The sequence below is a fragment of the Musca domestica genome, unplaced genomic scaffold (assembly GCF_030504385.1).
Source record: "Musca domestica strain aabys unplaced genomic scaffold, Musca_domestica.polishedcontigs.V.1.1 58, whole genome shotgun sequence".
In the NCBI taxonomy this organism is placed as follows: Eukaryota; Metazoa; Arthropoda; class Insecta; order Diptera; family Muscidae; genus Musca; species Musca domestica.
Genome location: NW_026712360.1, coordinates 1969691 through 1993591, shown reverse-complemented (window position 1 = coordinate 1993591; position 23901 = coordinate 1969691). Strand labels below are relative to the sequence as shown.

The following is a 23901-nucleotide window of genomic DNA, read 5'->3' as shown; positions in this document are numbered from 1 at the left end:
ACATGATGGGATTTTTTTTAATGACTAGGAGCATTACATATGTCATTTATCTTTGCCATGTAAATATGAATTTTTTTTAAAAATCTCGGTTTGACAAAACAAACAAAAACAGAACCTTCAAGAATCTAGTTTTTAACATTTGTTTTCGATATCATAAAGGGGAAATCGGGAAAGTTTTAAATTCTAGCAGTTCTGGAACGGACCAATAAGTTCAAAATTTCATTGAAATTTACATGGTAGAACTATGAAGGTAAAGTCATGTAAACATATGTTTAATTTTTTTTCAAATTTATACATTTGACATCATCTCATTGTCAAAATCTATATTCATAAATCCATTGTATACACACAAAACCAGAGATGGCAACTGCTTTTTATGCATTGAAATTTGAAAAGGTAAATTACAGAAAATGCATTTAAATTTGAAATAAGGTTACCTTTGTTTCATTGTACCATGGAAACTTAGTTCTCATTTGTGAATATACAACGAATTTAGAATTTGACAACTAGATGTTGTCAGAATAATAATTAAAAAAGGCAAGCGTTTGGTACAACATCTGCACAAGATTACCTTCTTTATTCTACCATGTGTATGGCATAAATAATATTAAGTATAATGCTAGGAACACAATTGGAGCGAACGACGAATTTCGCCCTACGCGGCGACAAAATGAGCCGCGAAAATTCGTCGTAAGGAACACAATACCGACGAAATTATAAAACAGCTGATGAAGTTGTTTACTTTTTGCTCATTTGTTGACTACAATGAATTATACAAGAACACATAATTCTTTACGTTCTCTATTATAATTTCACTTATGTCCATCTTCTCTATTATAAATTCACTGATATCCATCTTCACTCAGGCGCAAGTACACAAATAAATAAACAAATTAATTATGTTTTTTTTATACGAGTAACAGATAGTAGAGTGACCATAACAAATTTTAAAGTAAAAAGTAACTTTATTTACTAAAACACATAAAATTCGTACAAGTATGGCCACCTTGTACTGTTTTGTTCGCTGGTCGCCGGCGTATGAAATAGAAATAAAGCTAATTGAGTTCGCGGCGACCGACGAAATTTTCGCCGGTGCCGTGATTGTGTGCACTTCCATATACACATATGTGTTTTATTTTTGACGACGAACATACGCCGCGAAAAAATTCGTCGTTCGCTCCAATTGTGTTCCTAGCATAAAGGTGTGAGTACATAAGCAGCATGAAGTCTTCGAATGGCCTACTTTTTGAGCCGCAATCGAATCCTGCCGTCGTTTCCCCTTATAATTTTAAATTAATAGGCACCGTCAACTTTAGGCCCCTCTACGACAATAGTGGTCTGTTCCAGATCTGCAAGAATGTAAAAGTTTTTACTACGATAACCGATTGTGATGTCGAAGAAAATTACAAAACTAGAACATACCATTAGCAGAAGAATAAAGGTAGTCGCATCGACACAGCAGCTGGGACAATGAACTGTCAAACCAATTTTGAAATTTTAAATAAACAATTATTCAAATTCATAAAAATTGTTGAAAAGTATATCATAACAGCCTTCGATTGGCGTCGTATAATAAAACATAAAAAATTTATTTCTTAAAAAAAAAAAACTTTTAAAAATTTTTGACATATCTATGTTCAAATGATGCGTCTACCTTTATTCTTCTACCATGGGAACATGCCATAGTTTTAACCACTTATACAATATTTTCGTTGCCACCATTTTGGGGAAAAGAAGTTTCATTTAACAAATTTGAAAGTACGCCCTAGTTCAAGTTTCCCCATCAAAAAGTACTGCCCATCCTGCATATATCAATTGAAAAAAAATCTTGAAAGGGCAACCCTATTTTATAGGTGTGTAAACAATTTGTTTTATTGAAATGCTATAAAAGATATTTCGAAAAATATAATTTCACTTAGTTTAAAAGAAAAACGTCTTCTGTAATGTCATATTCGCTGCACGGGCCCAAATACAAAGGATAACATTTTAAAAGGATAATCTAAAAAAATAAGCTTCAAAGTGATCTCGGAGAAAACAAGTGACACAAAGGTCCTTCGAGAGGATTTAAAAAAATAAATATAAAATTTCCAAAAAAATCACTCGAATATTTTTAAGTGTTTATTTACATTTTATAAAAATCCTCTGTAATTAGACAGTACACAAATCATTATAAGTAAATTACAAAGAACAAATAAAAATAAAAACAATTGTGGAAGCACTTCATAAAAAACACCTCAGATAAGATGATTGCTTCGAGTGTTCTATTAGCCATTACATTTTTGCTCAGCGCTTTGTATTTTTGGTGTCGCCAAACCTACCGTTATTGGCAGCGTAATGGTATACCCTATAGTAAACCTACTATGTTCATTGGCAACACCAAGGAAGCATTTACCTTGAAATCTAGCTTCGGTTTACATTTGTCAAATATTTACAATGAACCGAAAGTACGCGATGAGCCTGTCGTTGGAATATACATATTCAATCAACCCGGTTTGGTTGTACGCGATCCTGAGCTAATTAAATCCGTTTTAATAAAGGATTTTCATTTATTCACCAATCGTTACGGCCAGTCTGATCCTCATGGTGATGTTTTGGGTAATAATAATATGTTCTTTGCCCGCAATGCCTATTGGAAGGAGTTGAGAACGAAAATTTCACCGGTGTTTACGAGTGGAAAGGTGAAACAAATGTATCCTTTGATGTTGGAGGTAATAATATATTTTATTATTTTGTGCAAAAACATGCAGTTATGTTATTAAGGATATGTTAACATTCTCGCCCATAACCTGTTCATTTATAATTTAATGAAATTTCCATGGTAGAAGAATAAAGGTAGATGCATCAACGCTGGGAACATTGATATGTCAAAACTTTTTTAAATGTTTCTTCAAAAATAAATAGATTTTTATATGTTTTCTTATACGACGTCATTCGGAGGTTATTATAATAAGCGTTTTCAACAATTTTTACAAATTAAAATAATTTTTCATTCAACATTTAAAATTGCAAAATTGGTTTGACAGTTAATTGCCCCAGCAGCTGAGTCGATGCGCCTACCTATATTCTTCTATCATGGAAATTTCTATGGAAAATATATAAATATAAAAAAAGAAAAGGTTATTTCAAATATGCATACCCATCTCTGCATTTTTTGTAACTTACCTTATCAAATTTCACCGCATAGAAAAAGGTTTCCATCTCTGATGTGTTTATATACAATAGATTTGTAAATATAATTTTTGACAATTAGATGATGTCAAATGAATAGTTTTGGAAAAAAATGTGACCATGACAAAATTATTTTTTTGTCAAAATTTTACATTTGACAGCATGTCACTGTCTAAATGTTTATTTAAAAATCTATTTTATATAAACACATCAGAGATAGGAAACTGTTTAATTTTACAAGGTCTATTACAAAAAAATGCAGAATTGTATATTATTATTATTTAAAATGAGGTTACCTTATATAATTCTACTATGACAAAATTCAATTAAAACAAATATTAAAAAAATGATAATTAATTACGTTTTCAAATGTCTTCCCATTTTTTAGGTCGCCTCTCAATTGGAAAACTACTTGTCACAGAAGGGAGATCATTTCACAACCGAAGTCAAGGAGATTTGTGCCCTCTTCACCACAGATTTAATTTCGACAATTGCCTTTGGCATTAATGCAAATAGCATAAAAAATCCCGATGGCGAATTCCGTTCACAATGTCGTAAATTTTTCCTCTTCACCCTACCAAGAGCTATCGACTTCTCTGTGGCATTTTTCCTGCCAAAATTTGTCTCCCTCTTACGTGTGAAAATATTCCCCAAAGATTTTTCCAAATTCTTACGTTCCACCATTACCCATGTTATGACCGAACGTGAACGTACCGGCATTCCGCGAAATGATTTAATTGATATCCTTGTGGCGCTGAAGAAAGAGGCAGCCAAGAATAATCACAGTTTTATGCAAAATCATGATTATTTAGTTGCCCAGGCCGCCGTCTTTTTGACTGCTGGCTTTGAGACATCCTCGTCGACGATGGCTTTTGCTCTCTTCGAAATGTCAAAGAAACCTGATCTGCAGGATCGTTTGCGTCGAGAAATCTGTAACGCGTTATTGAGTGAAAAGAATGGAACCTTAACTTATGAGCAGATTAACAGTTTGGAATATTTAAATATGGTGGTGGAAGAGACATTACGCTTGTATCCGGTGCTCCCATTTTTGGATCGACAACATCAAAAACCAGCTGGGGTATCCAAGGGTTTTACTCTAAAGCCATATTATGATTATACTCTGCCCGATGGAATGCCAATTTATATACCAATCTATGCTTTACAACGTGATCCAAAGGTGAGTTAAACGTCCTTCACGCATAACAAATCGAGTGGATTTTAACTGTCAATTACAATGCGTATACGTCAAATAAAATCCACTGGATTTGAGAAACACATGGTCTGTTCCAGAAACTGCAAGAATATACTAGTTTTGCAATTTTTTTTCGATATAATAAAAGCTGCATCGGCACAGCTGCTGGGACAATTAACTGTCAAACTAATTATGGAATTGACATTTTTGAATTAAAAAATTATTCAAATTTGTAAAAATTGTTACAAAAAAACATGCATAACGTCGTGTAGGAAAACATATAAAAATCTATTTTTTTGAAGAAACATTAAAACGTTTTTGACGTATCAATGTTTCCAAGGGTTGATGCAGCTACCTGTATTCTTCTTCCATGATTTGACGTATACACAAGGGAATTGATACTTGAAATTCACTAGACTTGGTGAGTGTAAATGTACTCTAAGCAACAGTGACTCAATTGTCAACTCCTTTGCAAATTTGTCAAATGTGTCATCCATGGCAGAAGAATACAGGTAGATGCATCAACGCTTGGGAGCATTGATATGTCAAAAAAAAATTAAATGTTTTTTCGTATATAAGTAGATCTTTAAATATTTTCTTATACGACGTCATTCGGAGGTTATTATAATTCTCGTATTTCAGCAATTTTTACAAATTTAAATAATTTTTCATTCAACATTTTCAATTCCAAAATTGGTTTGACAGTTCATTGTCCCAACAGCTGTGTCGACGCATCTACCTATATTCTTCTACCATGGTGTCATCTTCAAGGTTAATCTGGCAAAGCGCTCTAATGTAAACATACTATAAGAGACAATTAATATTAGCTCCGTTCCAGATCCAGCAAAAGTCCAACAGGATTGTATTTTCAAACCGAAGTCATTATTTAAGCGTTTATCTATTTTAGCCTTTAGCCATATGAGGAATTTTAAAATGTTTCGTTTCTACATTTTTACCAGTTTTCAGTTAACATACTTTGTGGTAAATTAGGTTAGCATTATTTATTTACGTTTTTTTTCTAAAATAAATCTAGACACCATGCGCCAATTATTTTTAATAAAGATATTAGCTGTCGGTCTTTCAATTGTCATTGTATGAAAAGTTCAGAGGCAAATGAGCGATAAAATAGGCAACAATTAATTTTCAAGTATTGTTATACATATGCCATTAGACGATTTGTAACCCATTCAACCTCGAAATCAATCAATCAAATCTGATCCCCAAAAGAGATAACAGAAACGTTCTACTAATACAATGAACTCTATACTAAATAAAAGACCATACTAATTACATATAATTTTCAATAAATTAAAACGCATTATTCGTTTTTGTTTTTTTTTTTTATAGTATTGGCCCAATCCCAATGAATTTGATCCGGAACGTTTCACAAGTGAAAATAAAAAATCGCAAGTGTCTATGACCTACATGCCCTTTGGCACTGGACCGCACAATTGTATTGGCAGTCGCATTGGTTTGCTGCAAAGCAAATTGGGTTTGGTACATTTCTTAAAGAATCATCGTGTCGAGACATGCAATAAAACACCAACATGTGAACAGTTTGATCCCAAAGCCTTGGTACTGCAATTTGAACAGGGTATAACACTGAATGTGGTGCGTGATCAACTCTATGAGAATGCCAGAAAACAAAATTAAGTTAAATTATTAAAATTGTTATGGAAAAATAAAAAAACAGAAAATAAATGTGTATTTATAATATCTTACTATTAAGTTCTTGTTGTAATCTTATTGGGAAATTATATAAATAAATAAACGTTTTATTTATTAAAACAATTATTTGTTTATCTTTTCAGGAATCATGCTTGATAAAGGAAATAAATAAATAAATTTATTAATAAATTGACTAATTATGACATGCATAACATGTGTATGCAAACATTCATTCATATGTCTCTCTCTGTCCCCTTTCTTGCATGCGCAAACTGATTGTAATAGTAGCTGACGCATAACTTGATAGATTGTTTTATAATTATAGTTAGAAGTCAATGTACTGCTTACTGTATGTTGCGTTTCAATTATAAGATGTTTAGAAAATACCCATGCATCTTAATCTCCCAGCGAGCGATTTGTCATGCAATGCAAAAAGTCGTATGCATTTAATAACAAGTTTGTTAAATAGAATTTATCTTTGCAAATCTGAATTTTGCCTGGGGGTAGTGAAAGTATTAGAACTGGAAAATTCGATTTACAATTGTCAATCTATTTGCATGCACACGTTTTTGTTAGTTTCCTCATACCATGTTCACATTATGAAATGCATTCAAAAATGAATAAAGGTGATATCACGTCATGCAATACGTTTGTTTGGTTACTTTTCCTGCAGGAATTGTCCAGCAGCTTCTTTCTGTGAGAGTAAGATAGTTTTATTCCCTTTTGCAAGAAAAGTGTGAAAAGTAAACAGACGGAATTTCAGCAAAAATTTCCAAGCAATCAGCTGATTTGGCAAAACAAAACTATTGGCATGGTACAATGAAATAAATTTCAACTTAGCATTCCCAGCTCTGCATTTCAAGTTACCTTGTCAAATTTCAAGGCATAAAAATAGTCCCCATCTCTGACGTGTATAAAATGGATGAATGAATGTAGACTTTGAGAATGAGATGTAAAATTTGAAAAAATTGTAAACATATGATTACATGACTTTACCTTCTTTGTTCTACCATGACAATTGGACCACATTAAAAGAAATAAATGAAGCACACACATTTCAAAAGTGAGATGAAAAAACAAAACAACTGGGCATGCGATTTCCAAAATACAGATGTTTTCAAATAGCTTGTCCGAAAATGAATCGGCGAAAGGAAAGGAGGAGTTCCAAATGTTTACATAAGGAAATTTGACAGGAAGGATTTTCAAACTCTGTAAAAAAACTGTCGATATATCTCCCTCGAGCTGCTCTTCTCTTTCGCAGAACTTTTGTGTCAACAAGCCCCAGTAAGAATTTGCAACAGTGGTTACAAATTTTGTGAGTAATCTGACACACCTAATATTCATTTATTTTTTTTTTTTATTTTTTTTTTATTTATAAATCCGATGATTTTTGCACTGTTCCAGAATATGCAAGAATCTGCTAGTTTTCCAATATTTATTATTTCTTTTGATATCAAAAAAGGGAAATCGATTATTGTAGTAAACATTTTTTACATTATTGCAGTTCTAGAACAGACCATTTATTATTATTGCTCTGTTCCAGAACATGCAAGAATCTATTAGTTTTGTAAAAAATCAATACCTGGGCATTTCTTTGATTACATTTTATTATAAGTCAATGAAATGCATGGTAGAAGAATATAGCATCAATGCTGGGAACCTTGATATATCAAAAAAGTTAAAATGTTTTTTTTTTTTTTTTTCAAATATAAGTAGACTTTTACATTTTTTCTTATAGGACGTCAAATGGAGATTATTATAATATGGTCTTTAATAATTTTTAACAAATTTGAATAATTTTCATTAAAAATGTTAAATTCCAGAATTACTTTTGACAGTTCATTGCCCCAGCAGCTGTGTCAATGCGTCTAACTGTATTATTCTACTATGATGAAATGTTGCTACCAGTCTGTGTCCACTTCAATTGATCTGTCATCTGTCACAAGCCCTAGCAACGTGTTTATCCTAAGGCTACGTTGTGGCTTGGAAATTAGCTTCAATGTAAACGAAGCCTTAATTTGGGGGAATGAAACTGTCAGACCACATATCATATTATGTGGCGTTTCCACTGCACTTGATTCGCTCTCTATTCGTTGTTTGACCCTTAACTATAAAAAAAACTACTTAATTCTTCACACAAAATTTCCTGAGCGAACACTCATATTTTTACGTTGTTCAAATCAAATCACTCTCAGAACAACGAAAAAATATGTCCCATCCCTAACAAATGAGAGCATTTATCGAAAAAATAAATTATGACATTTAAAAATTAAAAATAGAAAAATTTAATGAAATTTTAAAAATTTTTGGGAAGACTTAAAATTATGAATGAAAACTACAATGTTGAATGGCGTATGTAAATTCAAACAAAAGTAAATTTTGTTTTCTCTCACATTCGAGGTACGCATTTGGTCCACAAGTTGAAATTCCCACAGAAAACTACAAACAAAAGAGGCAATATTTTCAAAATATTTCCATCAGCAGAAAAAATGTTTGACAAATGTCTCTCCAGCAGAATTTAAAAATGGAAAAACACAAAAATATGTTCAAAATGTCAACATTTACATAAAAAGTTGAAAACGTGAATGAAAATTGTGAAATTATTGATATAAAAAATTTTTGGGAGGAAAGCAATAATTTCTTCTATTCTTATTAGTGAGAATTTCATGTATTTTCGTATAAATTCCCATTAAAATCAAGAAACAAAAATTTTGAAAAAGGGAATTGTTTTACTCTGAATTACGAATCGTGCCGTATGAACGGGTTAATTCGTGTACCTAATTCTGAGAGCGAACAACGTTGTTCGGTTTCCAATGGAAACATGCTATTAGTACATCACTATCAAACTTATACCGCCTTTACACCCAATTTAAGACAAATATGTTTAAGGGCTTTTACGTCATTTGTGATAAACATCTATTTTGCTTTTAAAAATACAACCAATAGTAAAATAATTGAAATAATATCGAAAATTTTGTAACGAGAAAATAGCTTTTTCATCTATCCCATCAACTCGATCCTAGTATTTACCGAATTCGTTATGTCTGAATACTGAGGTCTAAAACAGATCAAAGATTAAATCGCGACGTCAAGATTAAAACTTTGGCCTGTTATTATATTATTTCTTTTTAGATATTATAACGTTTTAGGACATGTTTATATTAGAAACTTTGCTGGGCTAATAGTACGTTTACACATAAAAGGGGTTACCCACTGGATTTGGATTAAAATTTTCATATCCAATACTTAGGCTGGAAATACATAAAGAGCATATTTCGTTGGCTTAAGTCACCGGCTGGCTTCTTCGTAGATGAACAAAGGAGTTTTAGGTTGACTTAGTTCGATTTTGGGCCTAGGCTCCTTTGTTCATTTCCGAAGAAGCCAGCCGATGACTTAAGTCAGCCAAATATGCTCTTTATGTATTTCCAGCCTTATACTTCAAATAAATCCTCTTAAGGTAAGTTAAACATACAAAAAACTCTAACATAAACATGGTATAAGCTACGTCATGAAGAACAAAAATATATATTTACTCCAAAAAACTCAGAAACAAAAGTAAACGATAATCGTAAGATTGCATTTCGATGACATTGCGTGTCTCAATCAATTTTCAAGTTGTTACAATTCCCAGTTTTTTTCTATTGTATAACATTGAAAAATGACAATTACCCAAACCACATGAAAGCGAAGTTCGGAACTTTAAGTGTTTACTATTTCTACAAAGGTGATCAATTGCAAAGTTAACTTCAATTTTATCGCAACATATATTCAAAGTACGCAGTTTTATATTAGAAACGGATATACATTTTGGAATTTAAGAAATTTTTTTGAAAAACTAAAACAGAACAGATTCCTTGCGTCGAGGTAAGAAATGTTATTGAAGCTTGGATTTAGAGTGAAAGTATCCTTCATCAACTGAAAGCTTCATTGACAGAAACCTGAGTTTTTGTTGGAAATCTGACGGAAGTGACGAAGAAAAAGTATCTTTACTCTAAAGATGTGGGTACCTAAGCAGCATGAAGTCTTCGCATGGCATAGTTGCATCGACACTGCTGCTGGGACAATGAACTGTCAATCCAATTTTGGAATTCAACTTTTTGAATGAAAAATTATTCAAATTTGTAAAAATTGTTAAAAAAAAATGCTTATCGTCACAACCTATTTTTGAAAAACGTTAAAAAAATGACATATCAATGTTCTCAAGCTTTGATGCATCTACCTGTATTCTTCTACCATGCATATCGTAAAGCGATGCCAAAAGCGCACTCGAATCCTGCCTTCGTTTTGCCTTATAACTTGTCATTAATATGCCTAGACATGATGCCAAGCTGCTTATGTACCCACACCTATATTCAGATAGATCATTATCCTGTTTTTAATAAAAAAAATACTTCTATATCGGACGCCGGAAAAGGCGTTTTATCTAAAAACCATTTCTCAATCTTTCTCCCTCTCTTCATTTTCAGATTCTCTAAACTATGACGCTGATTATTGCTACAGCACTTCTCATATTCCTTATATACGTATTGAAAGTGTATTTGAACTATAAACTGGATTATTGGAAAATACGTAACATTCTGTATGTCCGACCTTCACCTCTGGTGGGTAATCTAAAAGATCTTTTCTCTATGAAAATTAGCTTTGGTGAACTTTTTGCAAATCTATATGCAGATAAAGACTTACAAAATGCCCCCATTGGGGGAATATTTTTGCTGCATCAACCCGCCTTAATATTACGTGATCCCGCATTAATTAAATCCCTTTTAATAAAAAATTTTGACAAGTTTCAAAATCGTTATGAGGCAGCAGATGCCAGACATGATGCCATGGGAGCTTTAACATTACCCTTATCAAAATATCACATATGGTGGGGTTGTCGTAAGAAAATGTCGGAAATGTTCACTACGGGTAAAATAAGGTTCCGCATGTATCCCCTTATGCTGGAAGTAGTAAGGGAATTGGAATTGCTCATAGCCAGACGGTTGCAGGAATCACATCAAAATCCCAATAAAGGTGTTATCATTGAAGTAAAGGAAATGTTTTCGCTATTTACAACCGATATAACTTCGATTCTTCACTACGGAGTCAATGTAAAGGGTCTGAGACAAGGTCACTCAATTTTAAGACAACAAACATTGGATTTGTTCAATGTAAACCTCTTCAGACTATTGCATTTCTTCATTATCTTCTTTTGTCCCCACCTAACGCATTGGTTTCGATCCAAGGTATTTAGTAAAACTTATGCCGAATTTATGCGTAAATTTACCTCAACCATATGCAAGCAGAGATCCCAGTTTACATCTCCAAAATCCAAGGGAGATTTAATTGATGTTTTATTAAAATTTCAAATTGAAAATCATCAGGATCCTTTACATTATAGTCAACACAAGGATTTCATAGCCTCTCAAGTGGCCATATTTTTGTTGGCAGGTTTTGAAACCTCATCCTCAGTTTTGGGATTTATTCTTTATGAATTAGCCAAACAACCTGATGTACAGGAAAAACTAAAACTAGAATTAAGAGATGCTTTTGGGCAAAAATCTTCACTTTCTTATGAAGAACTTCAGGCGTTGCCCTATTTAGAAATGGTGCTGTGTGAGGGTTTGAGAATGTATCCAGCTGCAGCATTTATAAATCGTGAATGTACCGCCTTGTCAGGATTTCGTTTAAATTCCGATTTATTCATACCCCATGGAATGCCGGTTTATGTGTCAATATTGGGCTTACATCGTGATCCAAAGGTAAGTCAATTTGCGTATTGAATTTGGATATTCATATGAGATTTATAATTTTGCAGTATTGGCCTGAACCAGAAATTTTCAAACCGGAACGCTTTTTATTTAAATCGCACAAGTTTGACTCAACTATTTATCAGCCTTTCGGAGTTGGACCGCATGCCTGTATTGGCAGCCGTTTAGGCCTTTTACAAGTCAAATTGGCTTTGGCCCATACCATGAGACGTTATTCTGTTAAAACTTGTCCACAAACTGTGAAGAATATTAAATTCGATCCAAAATCATTTATGCTACAGGCCAAAGGTGGAATATATTTGAGGTTTATCAGTGATGATTAAAAACCGTACAAATTGTTTGATTAAGAGCTGTGTAAATGTGTCATTCAACGTGTTTAAAGTATTATTTTAAACATAATAATTTTATTGTATATTGAATAAAAAACTTAGATAATACTTTTTGGTTAAACAGAAAGTCTTTTGTATTTAACTGTGATGCACATTTTAGTCTGAGAGATTTCTCGCATTAAAATGTATGGATTATAAATAAAATACAAATCTATCACTAAACTGCTATCTACTTATGTAAATGTTTTTATTTATTTTTATTTTATTGAAAGAACTTAGGAATAGTAGTGATTTGTTCAAACACTTCAGTAGATTAAACTGAATTACATAGTGTAAAGCGCCTTTAATTATTTGAATGGTCTTATTAGAGCGTCCTCAATTATTAACTCTTAAACATCTTATGCTTTATGGAAATATTTATCAATTATTTTCGCTATTGGTTATAAAAATATGCAACTCATAAATTCATAATAAACAATTAAAAAAAAATAAAAATAAAAAATCAATTAAAATTAAACGGTTAATGTGCATAAACGCCATCTATATTTCCGCCCCTCTTCATAACAACAACTATTCTAACTGCAGCCAACTTCACCTTGTTTGAACGAAAAAAGGCGCCATATTTTGACATTCGAAGACAAAAGATAAACCACCACCATCATCTTGCGATCATCATTGTGTATTGCCGGAAAATATAACGTTCGAATTCCAACAGATGAAAGCGTCACTCGCGTGAGTAAACGATCAAAAAAATCAGATATAGACAAACGTTCGAATTTTTGTGACTAATTTATTAAACCACTACCCATCATCCACTGTGCAAAAATGTCTAACATTTCGGCAAAGAAAGTCTTCATCCAGATCGAGTCGGCGGCCGAACAACAGGAAAATCTGAAAAATCAAAGGAAAACCCTGAAAGTTTTACAGGGAGTAGCCACCGATAAGGAGAACTTGACTGGACGTCCACAAATTGACAAGCTGAGTCGCCTTAAAGCAGCCACTGAAACCACATTGTCTGCCAGCACAGACTATGCGAAACGCAAAAAGATCGAGACACGAGTTGCTGAGACTCAAACGAGTCCCAATAAATCTTCAACCAAAGACGAAACGTCGACGTCGAAGAAGATCACCGCCGAAGACCTAACCGGTGAGGCCAAGCCCGGTGAACATTATTGGGAACGTTTGGCTGAGAAACGACGCGAAGCCTTGGAACAAAGCCTCGATGAAAATCAGCGTCTCTATGAACGTATTGAAGGTTTGGAGGAGGAATTGAATACTTCGCGCCAGCAGCTGGAAGAGGCCAAACATTTGGTGGCTGTTCTTTCGGAAATGCTAAATGAAACCGAAGGCGACGAAGAAGAAGGTGTGGAAATTGAGGAAAAAGATCAAACAGAATCGAATGAAGATAATTCAGATGATTCCAATGATGCGACACCCACGAAAGAGGACAATTAGTGAGTGGTGGATGGATTAGCTAGCAATAACATAAACAATTATTCCACTACTTTAGTCGCTAAGTACCCACACAAAAGACTTAGAGGTTGGTGTAAAGAAAGATTTCACACGCGACCTTCTATATTTCCAAACAATTTCCTTAATGTTTAGAATTGAGTTTTATGCTATGTATTTGATTGATTTTTATATTCAATGTTAAATTTCCTTTTTTTAACTATTGTCACAAATAGCTGGCGTTGAACTTAAGTCCATGTTTAGCTACAACCATACTATTAATGTAAGTTAGTTTTTTTTTATTGTTTTTATATAAGATAACCGAATATCAGTTTGTAATCAAAAAAATCTATCAGTTGTCATCAACTATAGTCCTAAGGTATTTGAGAATTACGGACCAAACTTATGTTTCTCAATTTTGTTGCATATACTTGAAGAATCACAAATAGATTTAAGATTTTTTTCCCCAATGTAACCAACGACCATTAATGTATTAGACAAAAATAAAATCTTGTGTTATACTACTTTACGATCAATTGAAACCATTGTTATAAAGAAACGCTATTGAATTTTTTTTATCAACTATCTTATAGAAATATTTTAATAAATTAATTGTATTAACGAAGATAAATTGGTTTTATTCTTTTGCCTTTCATAGATATCTTTTATGCAATGTCTATGTTTTGAATGGGTTACATTATTTTTTATCCATTGAAAAGTCTATTAATCAACGTATACAGAAACGAAGAAAATTGTTCTTGTGTACCAATAAGGTTAAGAAAACCTTTAGACATATCATCGCTCATTTTCAACCACCACCATTGAGTTTTCCACAAAATCCCGTTCAGGTAGATAATTGTAACTGTGAAGTGCTGCAACCACGTAGCCTGTTTGAATTACGTGACATTAATTAGACAAAGGATGAATTGAATTTTCAAAACGATTTCAAATAGGTTGTGATCGACGTTTTACGGCGTAGTTAAAAAAGGGAATGGGTAGCAAACATAACCTCAATTTAAACCCGCCATTAGAAAAACTCAAATTATAGAAAATAGTAATTGTAAAATAGTGCTGCGATATAACCCTGTAGCTATATCAAACAGATATGAGTAGAATACACAATAACCATCTTTTGGTTGGAAAATATATCTAAGACGACCACATAGAAGAGAGAACGAAACCAGTCCAAAATTAAAAAAAAACTGACACTGCTTAATTGAATCAGAGTATTCTACAGAGGCACTTCCTGTAAGTAGATATGCCAAAACACCAATTCCTAAGGCTAGACAAGTCATGACACGAACCTGAAATAACTTGATAAGTCATTGACCGATCGAGACTTAAATTGAAAGTTATTTTCCTAATGCAGCACACAATTTTTGATTTCACTTCTGACACATTAATAAACCTATTTAAAATCGGATATGAAGCATTAATTTTCAATCACCGAAAACACGCAATTAACGACCATGAAAAAAAGAAATTACTCACCATTTAATTATCCCCGAAAGTTTAATTAAAATTATCTTAACCCCAATATGAATTGCATGCATAACTTGAATTATTCTTCAAAAATTATCCAAAAAGAAATATATGATTGATCTGTTATATTTTGAAAATAATAATAATAATATTTTATTTTTGAGACAAAATAATTTACAATAGAAATTCCCATATTATACCTTTATGTTTCGTTACTTATGAATCTCATTTTGTTTTTCATGCCACTTCATGCCATTATTTCATTTTAATGATCTTGGAAGCCAGATTTGAGAAACTTCTCTTCAATATCTTTGATGCGACAACGAACTTCGGGGGCCGAATCTTTTTGGAATTTCGGCAAGTTTTCGTCAAAGTTTTGTTTGATTACAGTCAAGTTTTTCATGTCCTTTACCTCGCTAAGGCGTTTGATTAGAATCAAAACAATTGAAAGAGCCTCTTTCCTTAGGCCAGTGTGGGGTATACCTAGAAAAGAAAAAGGGTACACAATCAATCTAATGTCCAACACTTTATTGAAAATCCATTCCACTCACCTGCTGCATAGCTGACAGCCGATAAAACACTTTCACATATCTTGGGCACAATAACATCCCTTTCCATTTCCTTGTCAACTTTAACCTTCTTTTCTTTGTTGCCAGCAGCATCGGATGTTACATCGTCTTGGTTATTTTCTTGCTTACCCAAGATGTGCAGACGCTCTGTGTATTTCGCCAGGGCAATTAGCAGACTTACCTGTACCGGTCGGGTATTGTCTACCAAAATTGTTGAGCAGCGTTCGGCAAACATGATTTGATATTTGGCCTGGGTATTGACAGAGTTGCGTGGCCATGCCTTGCCCAATGTCTCACACACCACTTCCTTTAGTTTATTTAAAATGGTGGCCCGTTTGTTGCGTTCATCTGTGGTTAAAACCTCTTCCTTGTCATCATCGGCGTCATCATCTGAGGTAGATAATTTCCGCAAGGCCTTCTTGTCCAATATCTTCCAAAGCATATTATAGACTTCCTCGAAACGATCAACTTCCAAATCCTCCAGAATATCACCCAAACAGGGTAAAACCAATGTCCGGTATTGGGGTTCTTCTTTGCGACATTCCTTCATGGCTGCCTCCACAATACGTTCACATACCTCGTGTTTGTGATCCAGGCCCTTACAAAGGGCAGCCAATGCTTGTAGTAAACGTTCTTTTCCCTGGAACGTTCGTCCTTGGAGGCCATTGATCAGTAAATTAATTAACTGTAAACGATCCTTCTCTTCCAAAGTGTCACGTAAACGTTTTGCTATTGTTTGTATGGCATTGGCTGCCTGCGCCTTTCTTGACCAACTGGCATCGTTGAGAGATTTCTCCAATTTCGGTACAATAACATTGAGGTTCATGCGTATGCCAGCATCGCCGGGACTAACTTCATTCCACAAGTCACGCCACGACTCAATATTTGATTTGTTATCCTCGTTTTGTTCCTCATGCATGGCAAAGAATATCAAAGGCAGTGCACTGTCCAAATAGTCTTTAATCAGCTCATTGTGACGCTTATTAATGGATTGTAGAACTTGTACAACCGCCGAACGATGTGAGGAATTGTCCATATACAATTCATCAAGTTTAAGGAACAAGTTGCGTATAGATTGTTCCTAGATTTGGGGGACAATAGTCTTCAAATATTTTTATTAAAAATGCATATATCTTCCTTACCTTTGCAATTCCAATTAAATGACCAATGGCACTGGCGTAATACTTCCTCACAGTGGCATTGCGATCCTTAAGACCCACAAAACAGGCACCCAAATATTTACCCACCAATGGTGTCATTTCCTTACTCAGTCGAATGCTTATCTTTAACGGAAATCAAAAAGGATGATATATATTTTGTGGAGGAAAAAACCTCTCATGACATACCAGACATATAAAATGGGCACAGGCAATTTTGGTGCCCAAATTTACGGTGGTTTTGACCAGGTCCAAAATGGCTGGAGTCATTTTTTCCAATGACTCATAGTCTATGAAACGTACACACTATTTAAAAAAGAAAACAAGTTATAATAAAAATAAATAAAAAACAAGAAAGTTGAATACCTTGGCCGTTGTCTCTGTGGTGTGATGCGATTTGGCTGCTTCGGCTCTAATGGAATCGACTTTCTCTTGGGCATCATGATCTGCACCCAGACGTGTTGAGAGATACGACAATTTTGAGGACTCTAATTCACCGGTGGCCTTTAAAAGGCATGGTATCAGGGATGGCAAATGGGGTGCTATTAAAGCTCCCGATGAATCAATCATTTCGGAAATGGTTTTAATGCTGATCTTGCGTATATCGGCCACAACATGTGTTACACCCGTTTCCAAAAGGAATGGCAGTATGGAAGAGGCAACAGCCGAGCCGGATTTACCATGATCCGAAGAGGCAGCAGTAACACAAAGCTGAAAAAACAATTGGAGAATTGTAATATAAAATAAATTTAATACTTTTCTGCTACACACCTTGCTAAGAAACAGGGCAGTGCCTTCGGCAGCCAAACGAGTGCCTTCGTGAATGTCATCCATAACACGGAATAGCTGATTCCATAACTCCTTTAGCTCCGGTTCGGGGACCTCATCTAAACAATAGATAAAAAATTAAGACTAGTTTTAGAAGTATAATTCCATTTACTTACCCACTTCCATGGCATTGCTTTTCGATGGTGAGGCTGGAGCACCTTTGCGCATCCTTTCCTCCGAGCGTAGACGCAGACCATTTGGCCTCCTCAGCAGATCTCGTACAGCCAAACAGCAAGCAATGCGAACACGCCATTCATTAAATGTTAAATTATCCAAAAGCTCCCGCAATATTTCCCAATAATATTGTTCCACCACTTCTTTGGGTTCACTGACAATTGAATCCCAAATAGAAATCATGGAGTTTTGAATTTTCGGTGTTGGATCGTATTTGTAACGGTAGAGTCGTGGTATGATTTTACTTAAATACGGTTGCATTTTGGCCTTTGTTTCACTGGAAAGGGATTTGAGGCCAAATGCTGCACCCAGCTTACTGGTCCAGGCAGCATTGTGATTGGCCAACTGCATGAATTGATAAATCATTTCCGGTTGATTGAGATCAGAGGCCAAGGAACATAGTTCTTTGTAGGTGGTAATGTTGCCACTGAGAGGACAAAACATTCAAATCATTAAGGAAATATAGAGAGCCAAAATTTGTGATAGTTACCCGGTTGGTGTTTTACCCAGCATACCCTCGGCAAAAAGTTCTGTGTCTTCATTTACTTTATTAACCTTGCGTTTGCCGCCCATTAATTGGTCCAGCAAGGAGTTGGCCAGTTCATTTTGACTTGTGGGATCTGAGAGATTGTACACCAAACCCAAGCCACGAGAAGCCACATCTTGGACAAATTCTTAAAAAAAATATGAAATCAAATTAATCCAAAATTGTACGACAAAGTTACGTTATAAACGCCTTACCACTATCATCCGACAATAGCTCCGTAAAAGCATATTGCAACATTTGCTTCTTATTGAGCACAGCTGGTCTATAACTGCAATTTTTGATTACGGCCAAAAGCCATACCGAACACGACTGGCGGCAATGGGGATTGGGTTCGGGTACCAAACGTATTAAGGAATTCAAAAATACCTCAAATGCTTCATCGCTGCAATGGGGATTGATAAAATCTTCCTTGGGTTTACCCTCACTTATATCATAGCCACACAGGGTCGTTGCAATAGCATCGGAAATTGCAATATTTAAAGCAGCGTCCTTTTGAATTTTCACCAAAGAAAGGAATTTCTCCAAATTTCGATGCGTAAAGTATTGGCCATCGCCAATGGCTAAATTTCCCAAACATTTTGCAGCTTCTGCTCTGATTTTGGGTCGTACCGAAGAGCTCTTTAAAAGTCGATGGACCACCGTGAATATAAAGTATTTTGTGGAACCAGTGGCCGCTGTAAAAAATGGACATTAAATTAATTCGCTACAAGAAATTGTAAAAAAGAAAAATTCCTAATAGTCTTACTGTATTCCGTCATTTCTTCGTCATCATCATCATTGTCATTATCAGGTTTCTGGAAGGTTATGGACAATTGAACATTTGGTATGGCTGTCCATTTGCTGATCATTGAGAAACATTTTGCAGCAGCAGATATCAGCAAATCCTGGGGTCCTTTTACCAAAAATTCAGCTGGAAATAACAACACATAATAAACATAAATAGTTTTCACAGAGATATTCCAAAAACGTTTCTTTACCTATAACTTTAATGGCATCGACGAATTGTGACCAATTCTGATAGTCTTTGGCCACATCAGATTGCTTATGTTTCTGGATTGTGCGGCTAAAGGCATGTCCCATTACCAACAACCAGCCATGTTTATGTTCCAATGATCTCTGGGCCAAATCCTTGAGACAATCGCCAATCTATAAAAAACAAGATCAGATTAGAAAACTTAATATTTGAACCATAGAATAAATACCTGAGCATTGAATTCATTTTCCTCAAAACCATAGGCCCACAGAATTCCCACAATTTGGGCCACATTTGAACGCATATCTTCCGATACATCCTTAAGGGAATTTGTTAGAGGCTCCAATAAATGCATTTGAGATTTACACAGCAAGTCCGGTGTAACACTTAACAAATCGTAGAGACACAATAAATTCGATTCATCTAAGGTATAGAAAAATTATAAATTAATTATAAAATGTTTCAACAAAACACATCGCCTTACGTCTTCTAGCCTCCAATGCCTTTTGTATAAATAACAAATATTGATGTAGTTCATTATTTTCCGATTCCTCATAGTTACACTGGATATATTGTTTTAGTTTGTGCTGATATTTTGTATCTCCTGGGGCACAGCGGGCACCAGCCGAATACCACAAGCAAATGCGTAAATAATCCAAAATCTAGAAATAAAAACAATCATAATTCAACAGCAATTTCAAGTGATTTTCAGCACTTACATCCTCATAAACCTCTAATGAAAATGGTAACTTTGTTCTTCCCACAACCACTGCCATGTTCTTTTTTAATCTCTTTTCGGCTATTTCGTTAACATGATGCATCATCGATTTAAAGCTGGGCAAGACAACGTGTCTTTGTTCGGATATTAGTTTATTGAAATCTTCAATATTTTTATCATCATCCAGATATTCAATGGAGGATAACATTTGATAGTTTATGTGGTCCTTTTTGGAAACACCATACAGATATGATGTTACATTCTCACGCAATGAGTTACTAAAATATAAGACAAATAAATTCTGTAAAAATTTTATCCATAACACAATTTTTCTCACCGCTCTCCAGCTATCAACAGCAATAGATATCTCGATGGTGCATAATATTCCGGATAACATGTGGTCAAAAATATACTGGTAACATTTTGTACAATATTTAGCTTAGATTCTGCATTGTCGGAAAGCATGGCCAATAGTAAATGTTGTTGGCCGGTCAGTTTTACCACTTCATCGGTGGAACCATCTTCAGTTTTGTGTTCTTCTGGCTTCCAGGCAAAAGCCGGAGCCATTGCCACCAAAGCTTCCCTGATGGAGGTGTGTAGATCGGGTGGTGAGTTTGTTAAATGATTAAAATAGGATAGCACAATTTTCAAATCCTGATTGACGGCCGTGGGGCATGTTCGTGAGAGCTGGGCCAATGCAGAATAGGCTGCATTTTGCACATCATTGGGCTCCGTGGAATCTTTGCCAACCAGTTTCGAAAAACCAGTCAAAAGTACCTTTGATACCTTGTTGATAATTTCCAAAGGTCCTCTGCAAGGAATACACCAAATTATTTAAATTCAAATATGCCATTAAAATAACTTACTCTTTAATGAGATTTTCAGCAAACTGCAAGGATAACACCTTACACTTTTGATTGGTATTTGTACCAAATAGGCCTTCAAACACCACCTGGATACCTTTGGGTACACTTATACCCTTGCCATGGCATTTAATGAGATATAATAACAATTTTTGCCTTACTCGGGCACAGCAAGGCGTTGTCTTACGTTCAGCAATATTTGAGCCATTTCCCGAAAACAGAGAATACAAAGGCATGGTGACATGAGGATCAGTAAAATCCAGAACTGTAACTACTTTACTAAGCTCTGCAATGGCTGGTGTGGCCACACTGAAACGTGTATCAGCCGAAGCCAAAACCAACAGAAGGAAAATATCCAAATCACTGAACATGCCGGAGCATATGAAACGTACAATGCCCTTTTTAATCTGGAAGTCAAAAGGCATTAGTTTTTGTTAATAATGTAATCAGAATAAAACTAATTACATTTTCCAATTCCTCAGCCTTCCAATTATTGACTGTGACCCGTTTAAAAGAGTAGGGACTCATGCCCGGTGGTACACCCTGCTCTTGGGTAACACCATAGGGCAAGAGTAATACATCTTGCAACAGGGATAGAAAGTTTTTCTTTATTTCAGGTTTGTCATCCAAATTTAAAACTTCCTTACGCTGTGCCGGATCATCGGGTAGTTTAATGTCATTCATGTCAGCCAAAATTAACATGAATAATCTGCAAATAAAATTAAAACACAGCCGCATAATGTGAATTCTTTTCCATATCACACTTAGATGTAGTTACTTGTCTTGATAATTTTCCAATTTGCCCTCACAGCCAATCAGCTTTGCTGCCAACTGTGAACGAGATTCAATGCTCAAACGAGGATATCCCATGGTTATGAATATGATGGCGAAGTTCTGTAAGAATGGTGAACTGGCTGAGGCCTTGTATTGATCAATTAATGCCTCAACGGGAATTTGGACCAATGGTCTGGAGCTCAATCGTCGCTTGATATGAGTCAGTACCTCTACAACCTAAAGAAAATATGTTCAAGATTTATGTTCACAACTTGAATATTGACAAATAAGCCTACCTTATTGCGAACTGTATCATGTGGAGAAGTTATTTTCAGTATAACCGGTGTCAGGAACCTTCCCACACATGCTTCCAATTTCTCATCTGTATCGGCACAACCCAGACGCAGCAAGACTCGCTCCAAAAGTTCTGAAATTACGGAGAATTATAAGATAATAATAACTTTTTTATAAATCTTCACGAAAAGGAAAATTCCAGCTCTGGACAAAGAATTCCAAGTCTTACCAATTTCTTCGCTGGCCATTGTTTTGTTTGTTTGTGGCACTTCCTTCCAATTACGTACAAGCAACACTTGTTATTCTCTTTTTGTGTAAATATGTAGATTTTAATTCGGAAGAACTTTAACGGGAAATGCTGTCTATTTATTGTTAAACTTAATAATTAATTAATAATTTAACAAAAACTTATTTTCGGACGCTTTGCTTCCGAGAAAGAAATGACAGTGCAAATTGGACAGTGCGCAATACGGCATCTCTGAAACGAATGGCGACATAGAAGAATATAAATAAAGATGTGGAATCAAAACAAAAGGCCACTTAGAGTTCATTAGATTGAAATTTACCAAGAACTTTTACGAATAGGAAGAGTAGTAAATGAAAAATGCTGTTAAACGATATTAGGGATATGTAATTCGAAAATGTTACAAAGGAATAATTCGAATAAAAAGCTGTAGAATATGAACTACAAATTAAATAATTCATGTTTCCAATATCATCCATTGAGGCTTCTTTTTCTCACAATGATTGCAATGAGAAACAGTACAAGCTCAAAGCGATATTGTGTGTTAAAGACAAAAGAAAAACAACAAATTGCCAACCGAATAGGGATCACAAAGCTCAACTTGTGCAACTTGCGATGGAAGAGTTCAATAGTGTCGATAAAACAGTTATCATAATTGAAGTAGGTAACACGGGGTCCTAGTTGTTCACAATAAAATGATAATTGTTGATAACACGGGATTCCACGAATTCATTCAGCGGGTTATAGTAATTTTAATTTAATTTTTTATATGATATAATAATAATAATAATAAATATATATAAAAAAATCAATTGCTTTGTATATATGTCAAAAAATCCCTCGGACTACTTTGAATGCATTAGATATTTGGCACAAAAAACCAACAAAACAACAACGAGCGAAGGTCTTATCGACACTGAAATTCTCACTGTGGTTTTTATATCAAAACAATGTTAATAAAACAACAACTACAAACGTACGGCCTTATCGACCTGTTATTCTCTTTATATTTGTTGTTTTATAGATGGCCGGTAACATAAAACCAAGGCGTAGCGCGTTAATTCGGTTTTGGCCCAAATTTTGTAAGAAGTTTTGAGAATTTTTCGGTATTTTTGAAAGATGTGCAATGCCGAAAGACTTAAGTTGACAATACATAAAACACTTTTTTTGTCATCGGCTGGCTTCTTCAGAAAAGAACAAAGAAGCGTAGGGCCAAAATCGAACTTGGTCAACCTAAAGCTCCTTTATTCAAAGATAGGACAAGATAGGACAAGACAGAGTCAAGATATGGTAACCCTGTGAAAATACCTCTGTTGTTACGATATCATAACAACATAATTACAAATGTTAACTGATTTAAACCGCCAAAGCAATGTGCAAATTTTCGGAAAGGTCCATGGAATAGAATTTTGAAACCAAAATTTTGGATTTTTCAAATTTTTATTTGATATCCGTTTCTGTAATAGTGGTTCTTATATTAACATGTCTCTGCCATGAGCTGTTACTCTATGTATTGTAGACACAAACCATTTGCTCAAAATGCATTTTGTCTAGTCTTTACCATTTTAGGTCTTTGCTTTATTCCTCTAAGAAGAAGCCAGCCAAAACAGCGTTTTATGTATTCTCGTGGCATGCAAAAGATGTGTGACGCCTTCCTTTTGCTATGCCCTTTTAGCTCTAAAAATCAAAAGCAGAATGAACGCGCTGCGCTTTATGAATATA

The 23901-nt window shown here is 34.6% G+C and overlaps 4 protein-coding genes across 4 annotated transcripts; 3 read left to right on the top strand and 1 right to left on the bottom strand.

Moving 5' to 3' along the window:
• The first annotated feature begins 2228 nt into the window (after positions 1-2228).
• Positions 2229-6115, top strand: CYP6G4 (cytochrome P450 6g1-like). Its single transcript, NM_001286882.1, is given in 3 exon segments — positions 2229-2708; positions 3557-4345; positions 5708-6115. Coding segments are annotated over 3 exon segments (1560 nt in total). The 5' UTR covers positions 2229-2243; the 3' UTR covers positions 6014-6115.
• Positions 6116-9738: 3623 nt separating this feature from the next.
• LOC101899434 (probable cytochrome P450 6t3) lies at positions 9739-12339 on the top strand. The gene is made up of 3 exons (XM_059128777.1): positions 9739-9892; positions 10495-11769; positions 11826-12339. The coding sequence occupies exons 2-3, from the start codon at positions 10507-10509 to the stop codon at positions 12099-12101; spliced, it is 1539 nt and encodes a 512-aa protein (XP_058984760.1). The 5' UTR covers positions 9739-9892; positions 10495-10506; the 3' UTR covers positions 12102-12339.
• A 388-nt stretch (positions 12340-12727) lies between these two features.
• Positions 12728-14181, top strand: LOC101898387 (geminin). Its single transcript, XM_005188666.4, has one exon. It carries the CDS (start codon positions 12933-12935, stop codon positions 13560-13562), a length of 630 nt encoding a protein of 209 aa, XP_005188723.2. The 5' UTR covers positions 12728-12932; the 3' UTR covers positions 13563-14181.
• Positions 14182-15153: 972 nt separating this feature from the next.
• On the bottom strand, positions 15154-22413 carry LOC101898213 (proteasome-associated protein ECM29 homolog). The gene is made up of 20 exons (XM_011296329.3): positions 22165-22413; positions 21938-22068; positions 21646-21878; positions 21333-21576; positions 20871-21274; positions 20342-20815; positions 20006-20282; positions 19771-19948; positions 19516-19709; positions 19291-19459; positions 19059-19223; positions 18508-18987; positions 18257-18440; positions 17709-18193; positions 17536-17651; positions 17131-17475; positions 16954-17070; positions 16750-16890; positions 15590-16688; positions 15154-15521 (listed from the first exon to the last, which is right to left on the bottom strand). The coding sequence occupies exons 1-20, from the start codon at positions 22181-22183 to the stop codon at positions 15304-15306; spliced, it is 5673 nt and encodes a 1890-aa protein (XP_011294631.2). The 5' UTR covers positions 22184-22413; the 3' UTR covers positions 15154-15303.
• Positions 22414-23901: the final 1488 nt, after the last annotated feature.

What these genes read in the sequence shown, in the direction of transcription:
- LOC101899434 (XM_059128777.1), top strand. Translation starts at nt 10,507, where the DNA reads ATGACGCTGATTATTGCTACAGCACTTCTCATATTCCTTATATACGTA. An exon ending in GCTTACATCGTGATCCAAAG is followed by an intron (nt 11,770 to 11,825) that starts GTAAGTCAATTT and finishes ATAATTTTGCAG; the next exon opens with TATTGGCCTGAACCAGAAAT.
- LOC101898387 (XM_005188666.4), top strand. Translation starts at nt 12,933, where the DNA reads ATGTCTAACATTTCGGCAAAGAAAGTCTTCATCCAGATCGAGTCGGCG.
- LOC101898213 (XM_011296329.3), bottom strand. An exon ending in ATGATACAGTTCGCAATAAG is followed by an intron (nt 21,879 to 21,937) that starts GTAGGCTTATTT and finishes TATTTTCTTTAG; the next exon opens with GTTGTAGAGGTACTGACTCA. An exon ending in CATTAGAGGTTTATGAGGAT is followed by an intron (nt 19,949 to 20,005) that starts GTAAGTGCTGAA and finishes TTTTATTTCTAG; the next exon opens with ATTTTGGATTATTTACGCAT.